At 34.5% G+C, this 14,636-nt stretch overlaps 1 protein-coding gene and 1 pseudogene across 1 annotated transcript; both read right to left on the bottom strand.

Moving 5' to 3' along the window:
- Positions 1-1,503: 1,503 nt before the first annotated feature.
- Positions 1,504-2,655, bottom strand: LOC127794188 (laccase-1-like; annotated as a pseudogene).
- A 3,562-nt stretch (positions 2,656-6,217) lies between these two features.
- On the bottom strand, positions 6,218-13,951 carry LOC127795451 (mitogen-activated protein kinase 9-like). Its single transcript, XM_052327124.1, has 11 exons — positions 13,456-13,951; positions 12,461-12,863; positions 12,236-12,363; positions 12,031-12,090; positions 11,423-11,572; positions 11,016-11,171; positions 10,785-10,922; positions 10,618-10,691; positions 8,221-8,322; positions 7,658-7,895; positions 6,218-6,624 (listed from the first exon to the last, which is right to left on the bottom strand). The coding sequence occupies exons 1-11, from the start codon at positions 13,705-13,707 to the stop codon at positions 6,547-6,549; spliced, it is 1,779 nt and encodes a 592-aa protein (XP_052183084.1). The 5' UTR covers positions 13,708-13,951; the 3' UTR covers positions 6,218-6,546.
- Positions 13,952-14,636: the final 685 nt, after the last annotated feature.

Genomic DNA, 14,636 nt, shown 5'->3' with positions numbered 1-14,636 from the left:
GATAGATGGACTTTGATAATTGTACACCCTCGAGTTAATATTAATAATAATAAATTAATGGAGGATAAAATGGTGACAACTGGCAGGAAGGAGCATTCATCTCCGGGTGGAGCCCTAACCCAACACCTTTGAGCATTTGTCATTATTATTAGTTTATAATATTATAATATATATATATTCTCTAGCAGCTTTTCATGCTTTGCTCCCTACTTTGATCAGTGAATCATTATCTTTCTTTACTAACTTTTTCTCTCTTTTTTTTTTTTTTAATATTATATTATTTAATCCTTCCAGAGTATGGACGCTTTGCAATTTCCGTTTGAAAACTTTGGATACCGTGGAATTGTAAATTCGATTTTTTTTATGTGTAATATTATGTAATTATTTATATATATAATTCTAACAAAAATAATGATTTAAATAAAATTTCTATAATTTAAAAATATCTTTATAGGGATGGATAATACCTATATATATATATATATAAAGAGGTCTTTTATAATTTAAGAGACTTATACAACTTAATTTCTTTTTTTAATATTTCTCTTCTAAAGATATTTTAAAATCTTTATAATTTAAAAATATTTTGAAAGCTCTCCATGACATAAATATTTTTTATTTGTATATCCCGTTTAGATATATTTTTAAACAAATAAAAAGAATGTTTGAGTAAAAAGATAAATCATAATAAACTCTAAAGAGAATTGTAAAATTTAAATTAAATATAATTTAAAAAAACTTATATTATTTACATTAAATAATATAATATTTATCTAATGTGAATAAATATGAGAGAATAGACTTGAACGGCACCCGCTGTTGCTGGCCAACAGGCACTGAGAAGGCTCTGATCCACTTTCACTATCAACCCGATGGCCAGCCAGGCCCGGCTCAAGGCATAGGCCACTGAGGCCTACGCCTAGGGCACCCATTAAAGTGAGGCTTCAAAATTGATAGTTTAATTTCTTTTTTTAATATTTTTTTTGAATTTATATTTTATTTATTTTATTTAAAAAAGACTACAAACTCTTTAAATCTATATATCATTTTTCAATATTAGGTAATATATAATAAAATATTATTTAGATAAGGAGTTACCTAATTTTTTAAATTTACAAATTATTTTTTAATATTATTTAATTAATAATGAGATATAAATTAATAACATAATAAAAAAAAAAGATAAAAAGTGGTATTAGTTTAGGTTGACAATTTGATAAAATAAATCTTTGAACGATAAAAATTTTATTGAAAAAATTTACATTGATTTGGACATTAAAAAAAATAAATTTTTAATTTACAAAGCTATATATAAACTCTTTATATTTTTTTCTATCTATATTATCAATTAAAAAGGAATTATTTTTAAAATTTAAATAAAAAATTTAATTAGAAATTTTACATCTCAAAAAATAAATAAAATAAAATAAAAATAATTTTTAATATTTATTTATATTATTAAAAAACCACTAAATTAAGTCTTCCCTAGTGTCACCAATATTGTTAAGGCGGTCGTGTGGCCAGCCCCCAAGAAGTATGCTCCTCGATGGCAATGTATGAACCAAACTCCTGGATTATCCGCCTTCAGTCTGATCGCCGCCCATCCCCCGTTGGAACCCCCACCGTGTTTCTCTCCGGTGGGTCCACAAGATATTGTAGCTTTGGGGGTCTCTGGCCATGTCAAAATTCCCAAACCCCTTCCCCACGATGAAGAAGTTGTGGCCGTGGACATGGATCGGATGGTTCTCGATGTTCAGCAAGCTCGTTCCCTGCAACACGATCACCAAATTTGTCCCAAATGACACCTTTAGGCATGCAAATGGGTGGCGGAGCATGATATATATCAGTCTCAAATGGCATGGCTTATTCCTTGTATAATTTATTTTGAGTTTTGATGTTAACAGTATCTCCAAGAGCTTCGTTCCTAACTCGGTATTAGTGTTCTCGGCCAGCGGATCCACGCCGGTGAAATTGAACGAATGCGGCGGCTTCTCCGGGAAGTTCATGGAGAAGCCGGCGGAGAGGTTTCTGTAATGGGATTCCAGAATTGACAATGGTGGCCTGACGAATGACTGGTTGTTCATCGAAGCGTAGAATCTGATCTTTCCCTCGTACCCTTTGCATGTTTCGTTAGCCGGGCAATCCTGGAGATTCAGGCTTATAACTACGACCACTCTCTTGTCGACTTTCTCGGGCACGTTACACGGGTATTCAGCGGAAGCCAGACTCCGGAGCTTGTCGGAAAACGCCGTGGCGAAGGCGGTGTCCGCCATTTGAGGAAGGTCGAAAAGCTGCATGTCTCCGGGCGTGATGGTAGAAGCGTCAAATTTCTTGGGTTTTGTCGATTTCTATCTCAGGAAGGCCACGGTTGTGGAATTGTTGAAGGGGAAAACGGTAGTGAGATAGCTAGGGAGTGGCCGACATTACATAGAGGCCGGCCGGAGCTTGGTCGGCGGTGAGAAGAACGTTGGTGGTTTGGCCGGGGGCGACCATGATGGTTGTGGTCGTGAAGGGTTTAGTGTAGGAGGCGTCGATCTCGACGACGGTGAGCGAGTGGTTGGCGACGGCGAAGAAGAGCTCGTCATTGATGACCCTCAGCATGTAGGTTTTGCCGGGTTCCACTGTCCGTACGAAGGTATCTGCATTGCATTGCATTGCATTATTAAGGAAGGAAGGACCAATTAATAACATTATCCTCGATTAATTAAATTTGAACCAATTATAAATAGGATTATTTAAAAAACACCCTTAAAATGGTTTTTAAAAACAATAAAGATACTCATGGCCTAGAAAATGTCTGTTTACACGTATCATTAACTCTAAAAAAATCATAAATTAGTTATTATCAAATAAAACACCCTTAAAATGGTTTTTAACTTATTTAAATACAAAATGTAACTTAGTTATAAAATTTTCTAATTTGAGTTTAAATAAACTAATGGGAAAATGTACATTCATGGCCTGCATAATGTCTATTTACACATATCGTTAACTCTAAAAAAATTGTAAATTTTACACACCATTTATATTTAACGAAATTATACAAAAAGTTATTAAACTTTAATTTAATAAAAAAAAAATTATAATTATCGTTAAAAGAGTCTAATGAGATATTGACGTTAGTGAATAGCTAAATAGTATAAATAGTTATTAAATTTTGTATAAAAATATAAAAAGATCACTAAATTTTGTACTAAAATACAAAAATATCAACATTTTATTAGTTTTTTTTAATAATAATTGACAGTATTTATAATATTGTATATTAAATTAAAGTTTAGTAATATTTTAACTATAGATTAAAATTTATTAATCTTTTTATAGATAAGGCAATCAAGGGTGAGAGATATTTCCGTCATTGCACATATGTATGTGAAGCTAAATATGCATTCTTGGGCAATGTAGTAAGGTCCTTATTATGCTTACGGCTTATTTAGTAACAATAGAGTTGTTCTTTTACAATGAAATCATAAATAGTGTTGTAATTGAATTGAGTTCGGTCGACATTTATTTAGCCCAAGCTCGGCTCGTGAGCTAGTTTCTAGCCTCGAGCCAAATTCCACCTTGAGCCTTAAAGCTCGGTTCAAGCTCAGCTTGGCTTTTCAAAATGTTAACAAGCCTAGTTGAAGTGTCTATAATTGGAGAGTCCAAGCTTGAGCTCATGTTCAAGCTCGACATGATCTTGAGTTCAGGCTTGTCAAGAGGATTAGGCTCACAAGAACTTGTTATTTTATTTAAACTTAATTTGTTATTTTGTTTTATTATATTATGTTAAATGATTAAATTAAATAAATATATATAATAATTTTAAACATATTTAATTTAATTATATTATTATAATAATAATTTAAAGTTTAATAACGTTGTGCTGAATAATATATTTATAAATGAGGTTGTTCACCAATTATTTACAAAATTCTAATTAATTATGTTTATTATCTAATCAAATTTATTAGTATTCACAATTCTTTAATTGAATATGTTTGTGAACCTAATGAGTTAAGTTTTATTGACCTCAAACTCATCTCTTTTATAAATCAAAACTCAAAATTAAGTTAAAGTTTAACTCGTTTATTTTAACGAATGAACTCAAACGAGTTGAATACCAAACTACTAGTGAAAGGCTCGGATCATTTGGAACCCTATTCGTAAATTAACGAGAGAGAATATAGGTATTTTGTGTGTGGTGGCCAGCAAAAGATGCTCATTCGAACGAGGCTCCACTTTGTCTTCACATGCATTTACAACTTCTCTGTGTTCTTCTCTATGCCACTGCTAACATTAATTCGTAAACTAATGCATGAAGGTATTTTTTGCATAACAAATGGGGCATTATTCTCTTGCTAATGTGTGTTAATGTTAGGGCTCAATCCTAGTGCAAGGTTGACAACACACTAAATTTTGTCTATTTCCCTCAAATCCAAATTCTATAAGGAATCTTTAATTTGTGTGTGTGTGTGTAAAACTAAGGCGTGATATCAGATATTGCTATGATTTTCAAGACTATTTTGTTGCTTCTGATACTGAATAGAAACAAGAGAATTTGTTTGAACTGGTTTTCAAAATTATTTTCAAATGATTTATTTAAGGACTAATGGTGAAAATAATTTAAATCTTTTTGTGAATTTTTAAGTTTGTTCAATCCTTTTAATTTAGACAATTAAGTCTAAATTAATTCAATAATTTTATTTAAAAAATCGATTTAGAGAGAATCTGTTGTTGGTTGATTTGACATATCAAGTGTTATATAATAATAATATTTATGTGACTTATATATATATATATATATATAAAATGTAACTTATTATGCATACTTTATTTTTTTATTTTTTTATAATTTTTTTTATTTATGTGTACACATAAATCCCATAAATATTATTATTATGACATATGACATGTCAAATCAATATAAATACAGTACATCTAATTTAATTTTACATGTTGGATAAAATTGAACTAATTTGAACTTAATGTCAAAATTAGAAGGATTGAATTAAATTATAAATTGGCAAAAAGCTCATGATTAAACCTTTATCCCAACATGGCCCAATCAATATCTTTGTCAAAAAAATAACATATAATGATGCGTTCAGAATTTTATTAATATTTTTTAACTCTAAAAACATGTGGAATCTTGAGTTCATGGGTAAATCCCAAAATTTTGACAAACGTATTGAGGGGATTGGCCTGCATTCCTATGCATATATCCAAAGAAAGAGATGGTTTTATGTGGAAAAAAAAAAGAAAAAAAAAAAACTCAAAACGTTCTTAATTTGTGACCTTTCATTTCAATTCAAAACTTTGAATATAAACCCTGCAAAGCCGGCAGTGAGAGCATATATCATTAGAAGTGGAGTAGAATTGGTCCCAAGTAAGCTGAAGTAAGATGAGGAAGCAAAACAAATGTGATTGGAATGGCATAAATTAACTACAAATTGACACAGCCAAGAGCAACAAGTCACGGGATCAAACAAAGCTACCCGACCCTCCTACTAAACATGCTGTTAGTTAGGAACCATCTTTAGTAACATAGTCAAGAAGAAGAGTAATAAATTGATTGTTTTAGGGCTGCAGCCGGGTGTGAGTAGGTATGTTTTGCATGAATTGCAAGACTAACCCAGTCCAGGATGTGAGGAAAGAAGAAGAGGAAGTCTTTCAGCAGGATTGAACAAACAGCTCCAAGAGAGCAGCACAAGCATGAGTGTGTTCATCACAGGCTCAGTCACAGCCATGCTTTCAAACAAAAGCTGAGTACAAATAGCCAATATAACAATCGCTGAAATAGAAATCTCAATGCTCAAAGAGAAGTTCCCCAATTTATGTAATGAGAAGTGTGCTCAACACCCCTACTCAAAGGCATATTCCCCGTTACAACAACACAATTAGGTCGTTTCCACAACTTGAACCTGTAACCTTGAAATCACAAAGGACTGAAGGAGCAACCTTATCACTGTTACCCAGACTCGCCCTTGCTTGGCAAATATACAAAAAAAAAACTTCTCCTTGATGGCTGCTGAAGTATAACAACCAAAGCCTTAATCCCACTAGATAGAGTCGGCTACATGAACTCTAAATCTCGAACTATATCATTCAATAGTCATATCCTTAGAGCTTTCTAAAGCCCTTATATCTTATATAATGTCTAAGGCATACTCTAGAAGAAAGGTAACAGGTGCTAAATTGTTGTGAACCAGGAAAAATGGTTGTACAAGTGGAATTCTGACAATCTTGTATAGTTATGCATATAGAAGTAAAAACAGATGTAATGTTACATTTGTTCTTGCTATAATTATCACAGGAACAAAATGTAGTGATTTTACTGTCTCCAAGCCACATACACGGCAATAATTGGCAAGCATATGGTCTTCCTAGTATTTTTGATAAAAACAAACAGGTGGTAATGACAACAACAGTCCTACTGTCAGATTCTACCTGAAACAAAGGCAAGAAATTTGATGCAGGTCATCTCGAAGATCAACTGAACTGCGTGATGGAGGAAAATTAGAGCAAGGCATACACCAATGCCAAACAAATCGACTCAAGGCACTATAGTCCGGCATTGAGGTTGGCTATGTTTTGTGTCAATGCATCAACCTCCTCATTTTGCTCAGCAATAGTTTCTTCCTGTGGTTAATAAATAGATAGACAAGTGAATAGAAAAAAAAATAGCTAAACCAATTAAACTAAGCTCCAACACATTCAAAAATGGTCAGGGATAAACTTCTAAAGATAGTCAATGCGGCGGTGCTACATTCACTCAAATGAAAAGAAACTAGACCCATATTTTTCTTTTTCTTATGTACTATCTTTGTCATGGTGTTGTTTGCCAAATTTGGCTTTTCTTATTTACAAGAAAATAAGTTTCATAAATGAAAGGGATTGCAATAATTGAGGGCCATACTGTAGAAAATGTGTGTTTGAAAGCTCCAATACAGTTCCACGGAAAACCTAAAACAAGGTCCAGCAATTCTTTAACCCAAGGAAACAAAAACATAGGGTGTGCTTGATTGGGGGTGGAAAATGGGGCAGAATTCCAATTCCATGGAATTCCATTTCTCAACACACCCCCTAGGAATTCTAATTCCTTGATTTCAAGGAAAATCTTCACTTTTTGAACTAAAATGGAATTTGAATTCCATTGGAAAAAAAAAACTATTTGATGGAATTTCTTGGAATTTGAATGAAAAATGAATTCCACCCCCATTTTTCACCCCTATCAAACGCACCCTTAGAGAAATCCAATTCCAATCCTAAAATTGCTTCCATTTGGCTCCCATAACAATTAGAAGATACAATTACGTCATTCAGGAGCCATTGGAAACCAGAGGAATGCAATCAACAGTTGGAAAAAAGAGTCATTTATCAAGGTTCTAATAGGTTACAAGCTTTCAGCTATCAAAAGAGATGAGATGAAATTTATTTCCAATGTCAACCAGAAAATACATTGACTTCATTATAAAGGGGCATCTTTGCCCCCATTTAATTGCCATGTTATACCATCTTTATAAACCATCATTTCATATATGCCACCAATTATCCCATAAAACATTTTAATCTGTGCAGAAGTGTTTCGTTATCAATTAATGTCTAAATATCAGCTTTGATAATGATGAAAAGAAATTGCAAACAATCACAAACATTTGAATCAACCAAGTACCTCTGAATCTTTTCTTCCTTTAGCGCCTATACACTTGGAAGCACTAATGCTAGCGCTCTTTAATAAACTACGAGCACCATGGCCCGGCTTCATTGGACCATTTTGAAAATCTGTATTTGCATTTTCTGATGCGTCAGATGCCTTTGGACTCTGCAGGGTTGTAGCAACAGATGCCGAAGATCTCATCTCCAACTCACAATTTTCAGAAGTTTCATCCTTTGGTACAGAAACTCGTTCCCTGATGAAAGGGAAAGGCAACGGTGATACACATAAAAACACCTTTAAACTGGAAGCAGCTTATGAGTCGAACCAAATACACAGAAAAGAAGGCCGTGATAGCAATTGGGATTGCAAAGTGAGTTCATTAAACATGGAAAAAGAAAACTTCTGGATTATCAGATAATTAACTGAGAGGGCCAATTTTAAAAAATTGAGGGTGGAGAGTGGGAGAGCCCTAGAATCCAGTGACACGTGGAATATGGAAGCACACCAAGAACATAAGTTCAAACTGCCAAACAAATATACTTGCAGGAAAATGTGCACGTTAATATTCAATGTTTTACCTAGGCAATGAAGCATGCTGCCTTTGTAGTGGAGTACTTCTTTCACCTTTACCATAATGCTCCTCAAGATGCGCAAACTGTCGCTTAAATCGATCAACACCACTAGAAGGGCATAAAAATACATTTTAGAGGGCAAGAAACAATGAAAATCTTATAATAGAAGAATTTATTTCTTTTTAAAAAAAGTAGCAAGTGGCAACCTGCTAAGAAATAAATCAATAACATGCATACAGAGTTATACATATCAGAAAAAGCAACCAAAGCAATCAAAAGATGAAATTGCAGAATTTTGAAACTTTCCTTCTCCAGCAGCTACACGGTGAATAGCAGGTTGGTTGGAGAAAGCATCTCATACTAAAGTGCTAATGCCAAGACTTGAATGGGGTAGAAGAATAAAGAGGTAGAAATTTTTTAGGTAATGAAAACATCAGATCAAGACAAGAATTACGTTCCTTGAGGGGTTCAGGCCCCATTAAAACTACAAAAAGGATAATTAATGAAAGGAACTGAATATGGTGAAGGTATAAATGAAAGCTAATGATGTTATTCGACAAAATTAACATGAAAAGAATGTCAATAATCTAGGAGGTAACTGCACTATTGAGAGGGTAAATTTCTAGGTATGATCCAAATAGATAACATTAACTTCCCTAATCCACCACCATGCATCAATGCCCTACTTAAGCGACACAACTTGAATTTCCAAATTAATTTCTTTTGGATAACGTATGAAGTACAACTTCTAAATTTTTCTTTTTATCTTCTTTGCCATTGACTTTTTTTTTTATGTGCTTAGTTACTTTTGTGGAACTTCCAGTATCATCATTCATGTATATAAAGCCAGTGCAGATAACTTATCAGCCAGAGTCACTCAACTATTCCAGTCTCATTGTTTAGGGCAAAGATGTAAAGAGGACAATGGGACCTCAGAAAAGGGAAAAAACAGAACCAAACAAATTATGCACCACCAGAACTCAGCTATTACAGGGAACAAAGTATTTGTGCTTTACCAAAGCATATAGGTCAATATATATCTATAACTCATAAGCAACAGAATGATTTCATTGAATCCCCTGCATATTTGTTCGGATTAGCTTCTAAATAATGAAAATGGCTCACAGTTTCACGGAGGCAAAAAGGTTTTGATCGTATCCAAGGACCTATCCTGTCTTTATTCAACTAAAGCAGGTAACTCGTATCCATATATGAAATTTATTTTAAAAGATTTTTGGTAAACTCTAGGATGCTAAGGATCTTGATCGTTATATAATTACATAATGGTTTCCAGTGAGAATTCTCCCTACTCAGGAACTTTTTCAGCCACTATTATCGTGATACAGCTATTTTAATTCAAATAAAAAATCAAAATAAGAAGCAAAGCATAAAGGGAATAAGTACAGAATATGCTTCAGTCACAGTTTCTAACTTAAGCCTTCAACAATCTCTGATAGCTTTAATGGGTGTTTTACCTAGGTACCTTATTGATTTACACTCAAGAAAAAATTAATTATACCCTTAAGCAAGGAAAAACAGCAAGACAAACATCAATAAAGCCATGAGCTTAACTACTTTGGGTTGGCTATGTATCATTTTTCACTGCTCTGCTTTATCAGGAATTCAGGGCATCACGCCTTTGTCAAGCACCTATATAAATGTCTCTCCAGTATAAGGTAGTGATTCAATCCAAGCAGAAGAACCCACAAAATACAGGACAGGAATGATAATGTGTCTCAAACCTATGTAGAAGGAATAAGCTTCCATTGATTTATCTAACATCCGTGCGGCTGTTCATAGAGTCTAATGGAGAAGGATATGCAGATGAAGGGAAAGTACAATAAGCAAAAACAGGCTAAATTAATAAATATCAAACCAAAACAAGGGGCACTTGAAGTTTCTTACTTTCAAGTTGAAGTGAATCTTCTTTTGGAAGTAAATATCCATCAGTTAAGAGGCTTAGATGAACTTAAGCTGGTTAATGTGGCATTGGTCACTCAGTATTAAGATTATCATTACCCAGCAATCACAAACTATAACAGAGAGTGGGGAAGGGATGCCTTCACACCATAGATGGGATTAGAGCTCAGAAGCCTTAGCGTCCTCATATGAGAATACTACTGAAATGAGTTCACTGCAATGCTAGTCCTCCAAGAAAGATAGGATGGTAGTAAAAATTGAAAGACAAAGTAATCAGATATTACAAACACAAAAATAATTCAAAAGCTTACGACTTGAGTACTAATGATGGAGAAATTTGGTGTCATTGTCTCATCGACTTAAGATTTAATATTTCTTCCCTTAACTAAAATGTATCAGAATCTGAAAAAGATAACTAGGCCTGTAATACTTCACCTTATATTAGACACAAATTTGTCCAAACAACATAAACAAGTGCCTGACCTTGGGTACATGAAGCTAGTCTGTTCTCCACCACGAAGGTACTCCTGGAGCATCTGGGGATGATATTCTAGAATCTGTTCACTCAGGACAAGGTCCAGTAGAATTTTAGTATTGAATAGAAGCCCCACTCATATCAAAGCAACCCTTATTAAGCAATAAGGCCATACCTCTCGATAAATCAACTCTCTGACATCGTCTTTTGCTAATTTTCTCCTTTCAAACTCAAATTCAAGTTTTGATATGGGTTGAGTGGATGGTTCACGGTCCACATTTGACAATCCCTGAAAGTAAGGGTCAGATAATGCCTGCAGAAAAAAACCCAACAGTATTAGGATCATAGCTTCCCTTTATACCAATAGTTAGCGGACCAGTAGAGTATTTGGGTTGCAAAATAAAACCTCTTCAGCAGTTGGTCGATCTTTAGGATCAAATGCTAGAAGGCATTCTAGAAGGCGGAGAGCTAATGGATCTGCATTGGGGAACTTCTGTGAAAAAGGAACTGGCGGTTTCTTACGCATGCTACTGAGGTACCTTCTTGCTTTTTCATTCCTAATCTGCCATTGTCAAGGAAAAAATGACTACTCAAAAGGAAGTCAAATAAACCAAGCTTCTCATAATATAAATGTAACAGGCTAGCAGTATATCGGCAAAATCATTCTAAGTTCCTGGAGGCATATATGGCATCATTATAAATAGGTTAAATTACTCCAAGAAGTCCAAAGAACATGCAGTAATTACTTTGACAAGAAATAATCAGTTTTAATCTAATGATAGAAAACCAAAGCACTTTAATAAGACAACTAACCCTAGCAATGGATTCAGGAGGAGGAGTGCCAAGCAGATCAGTCATGAGATCCAACTGGTGTACCACATTTTTCCCAGGAAATAATGGCTTTCCTGTAAGCATTTCTGCAAATATGCATCCAATGCTCCATACATCAATTGCAGGCGTATACTGCAAGAACAAGAATATTGCAGAATATGAATTTATAGCTTCACAAAACAGAGAAAAAAAAATCCTAAATTAAAGAGTAACACATATAGGAACTCACCCCCCAGTCATAAAGACAATTGAATTGAGAAGCAAAAGAAATACTATATCATATGTCAAGATCATTGAAATTGAAAAGGTTATATGCATGTTAACAGAAAAGGAGAGAACAAGTGTCCTATAATGTGGAGCAATCTAAATCAAACAGGACTGATAAGCCAATTTTAACTTGACAGAGACACAACCATAAAAAACAATTAAAATGCAGTGTGCCCTATAACACTGCTCAGGAGAGAGAGAAAACAAAAACCAAAAATCAAACAGGACTGATATCCACAATCCTCCGAAGGGAAAAAAACAAAAACAGGGAAGAATGGAATTGAAGATTGTAATCAAAATAATAAATCGTACAGCGAACTTACTTTGGAGAAAAAAGAACCGCAGAGTTCAGGAGCACGGTACCATCGAGTAGCAACATAATCCTTTCACATTCAAGAAAGAAAAGAAAAAAAAAACAAAAAAACAAAAAGTAGTTAGTAGTGAAAGCTTAGACAAGAAGCCTGTGAAGTAAGAAGCTAAAGAAGGGGGCGAGGGAGAGAGCAGAAATCCATTTCTTTCAATACATACAGTCCAGAAAATAGCTGAAGGGGCATCATTGAAGGATACACGAGCAAGCCCAAAATCACAAATCTTCAACTTGCAATCCGCATTAGCAAGTATATTTTTCGGTTTTAGATCTCGATGGAACACATTTGCTGAAAGAAATAAAGGTGCATATCAATGGTGAATCATCAGTGAGAATACAAAAAGGAGAAGGCAGCCGTGAAAATGATATCCACCAAAAGTAGAAACCTGTATGTATGTATTTTAGGCCACGAATAAGCTGATACAAGAAAAATTGATAATGCTCAGGTGTAAGATCATCATTTGCCTTAATCACTTGATGAAGATCAGATTCCATCAACTCAAAAACAACATATATATCTCTAAATTCTCTTCTAGAAGGAGGAAGCATTATATGCTTTATTTCTACAATATCCGGATGGCGGAGCAGCCGGAGGAGCTTGATTTCTCTGAGGATCCTTGTGGCATCAGAGACATGCTCAAAAACATCATTGATCTTCTTTATTGCAACCCGCTCTCCAGTGTGGACGTCAATAGCAGAACCAACAACTCCATAACTCCCTTTGCCAACAACTTCCTGAACTTGGTACCTACTTGCTTCCCCATACTCGGTAAAGAATTCAGTTTCCATCTGTTTGAAAAGGTTAGATTCAAAAATCAATAATTATGGATCATCGATATCAAGGATCCAAGTTCAGAAAGAGGGAAATTTGCAAAATAAATTATTTGCTTACAAGAAAAAAATAAGACAATAAATTACAACACTTGCTTTACTTTTGTATTTGAATTACGCAATCACGGTAATACATTGACCTCCGTGGCACAAGTTCGTATATGAATTGAATTCTTAAATGCCAGGTCAAGGAAATGTGTGAATTAAACAATGGAAATCAAGAGCTCAAAACACCATCGTGGATGATTTGCTGAACATGGCTTGTTAAATCCAGCTGAACGCACTCATTATACTTGGTGATTGTCATTAGCAAAAAGGAAAATGAAAGAAAGCATTTATTATAATTAAGAGACGAGGCAATTGGATCAGCAAACAAAAAATTGAAGAATCCAAAGAGTGAAAGATCATCGAATAACAGCGGGTGACCAAAAAATAGAAATAAAGCAACGTAGACGAAACGAAAGCAAAATTTTCAATAAAGTCAAAATTCCAGAAAGAAAAAATCCGGTTCACGTAATAGGGCTATGGAGAGCGTGTGGAGGACGAGGACCTTTTTGTGAGGATCCATGGAGGAGAGAAGGAAACTGGCGCGTCCGGGGACTTTGATTTGCTTCAAACCAGATAAATCGAAGTCTTCGACAAGCCTAAGGTCGTCCTCCTTCCCTTGGAATTCGGTCACCAACGCCTGGCCATCGTTGCTGCTGGTGCGGCTAGAATTGTTCGCAACGACTGTGGAAGATGAAGATGAAGGGCGACGGTGAAACAAGCGACGAAAACCATCCACAAATGTTCCACCCCCCATATACGTCTACGAAGAGCTCACACTATCCTAGACTCTCGCTCCCAATCGATCAACCGTTGAATCACAGCCAGTCAATGCGAGCATTCCCCGCTCTCTTTCTCTCTCCCCCGAAGATTTCGTGTGTGTGTGTGTGTGTTTCTGGTTTCTCTGGTGAGATCGGATTCAAGGGAGGAGGAGAGTAGGTTCAGCCGCGCGTACGCATTTCTCACGCTCTTTGCACATCAGATCTTAACAGTGGCATGTTTGGCGCTCTGTCTTACATTTTTGTGGTTGTTTTATCATTAATAAATATAAGTTAAATATATGTTTTATTCATTATATTTGTATGTTTTTTTATTTAGATACTTAAATTTTTTTATCTTAATTACCTTAATTTTGAGTTAATTATAAATCTAGTTACAATTAATCTAATTTAAGAATCAATTACACTCCTAAACTAGTGCATGCAATCTAACATTTTATTGAGAGTCACGTGTAAGTCGTCATCAATCAAATAAAGTAGAAAGCATAGAGACGACTTCACTTTCACTTTTCTTTTTCTTAGATTGATAATAACTTTATCTATAACTTTCGTTTATCACCTTTCTACAGCTTACGCCCATCTTATTGTCAACAATAAGCTATGGTAGAGATAATGATCAATTTACATTAGGGTAATTTAGATATTTTAACATGTGTGCATTGTATATGTTAGATCAATTGTGTTTAAGTGTATAATTAATTTAGAAATATATAAATTATGGGTATAATTGAAATAATAAAAAATTTGAATGTGTCATAAATAAATAATATATATATATAAGTAATTTATTAACATGTGCCATGCACAGTCGCTAGTGCGTCACCGCAACACATGTCGCTAGCTGGAGCCCGGAGGCAGGCAGGGATATGACCCGATTCGATACTTCCAGGAACGAGTTGTTGGGTTT

The sequence above is a fragment of the Diospyros lotus genome, chromosome 2 (assembly GCF_014633365.1).
Source record: "Diospyros lotus cultivar Yz01 chromosome 2, ASM1463336v1, whole genome shotgun sequence".
Classification (NCBI taxonomy): domain Eukaryota; kingdom Viridiplantae; phylum Streptophyta; class Magnoliopsida; order Ericales; family Ebenaceae; genus Diospyros; species Diospyros lotus.
This window is presented reverse-complemented; position numbering and strand designations above follow the sequence as displayed.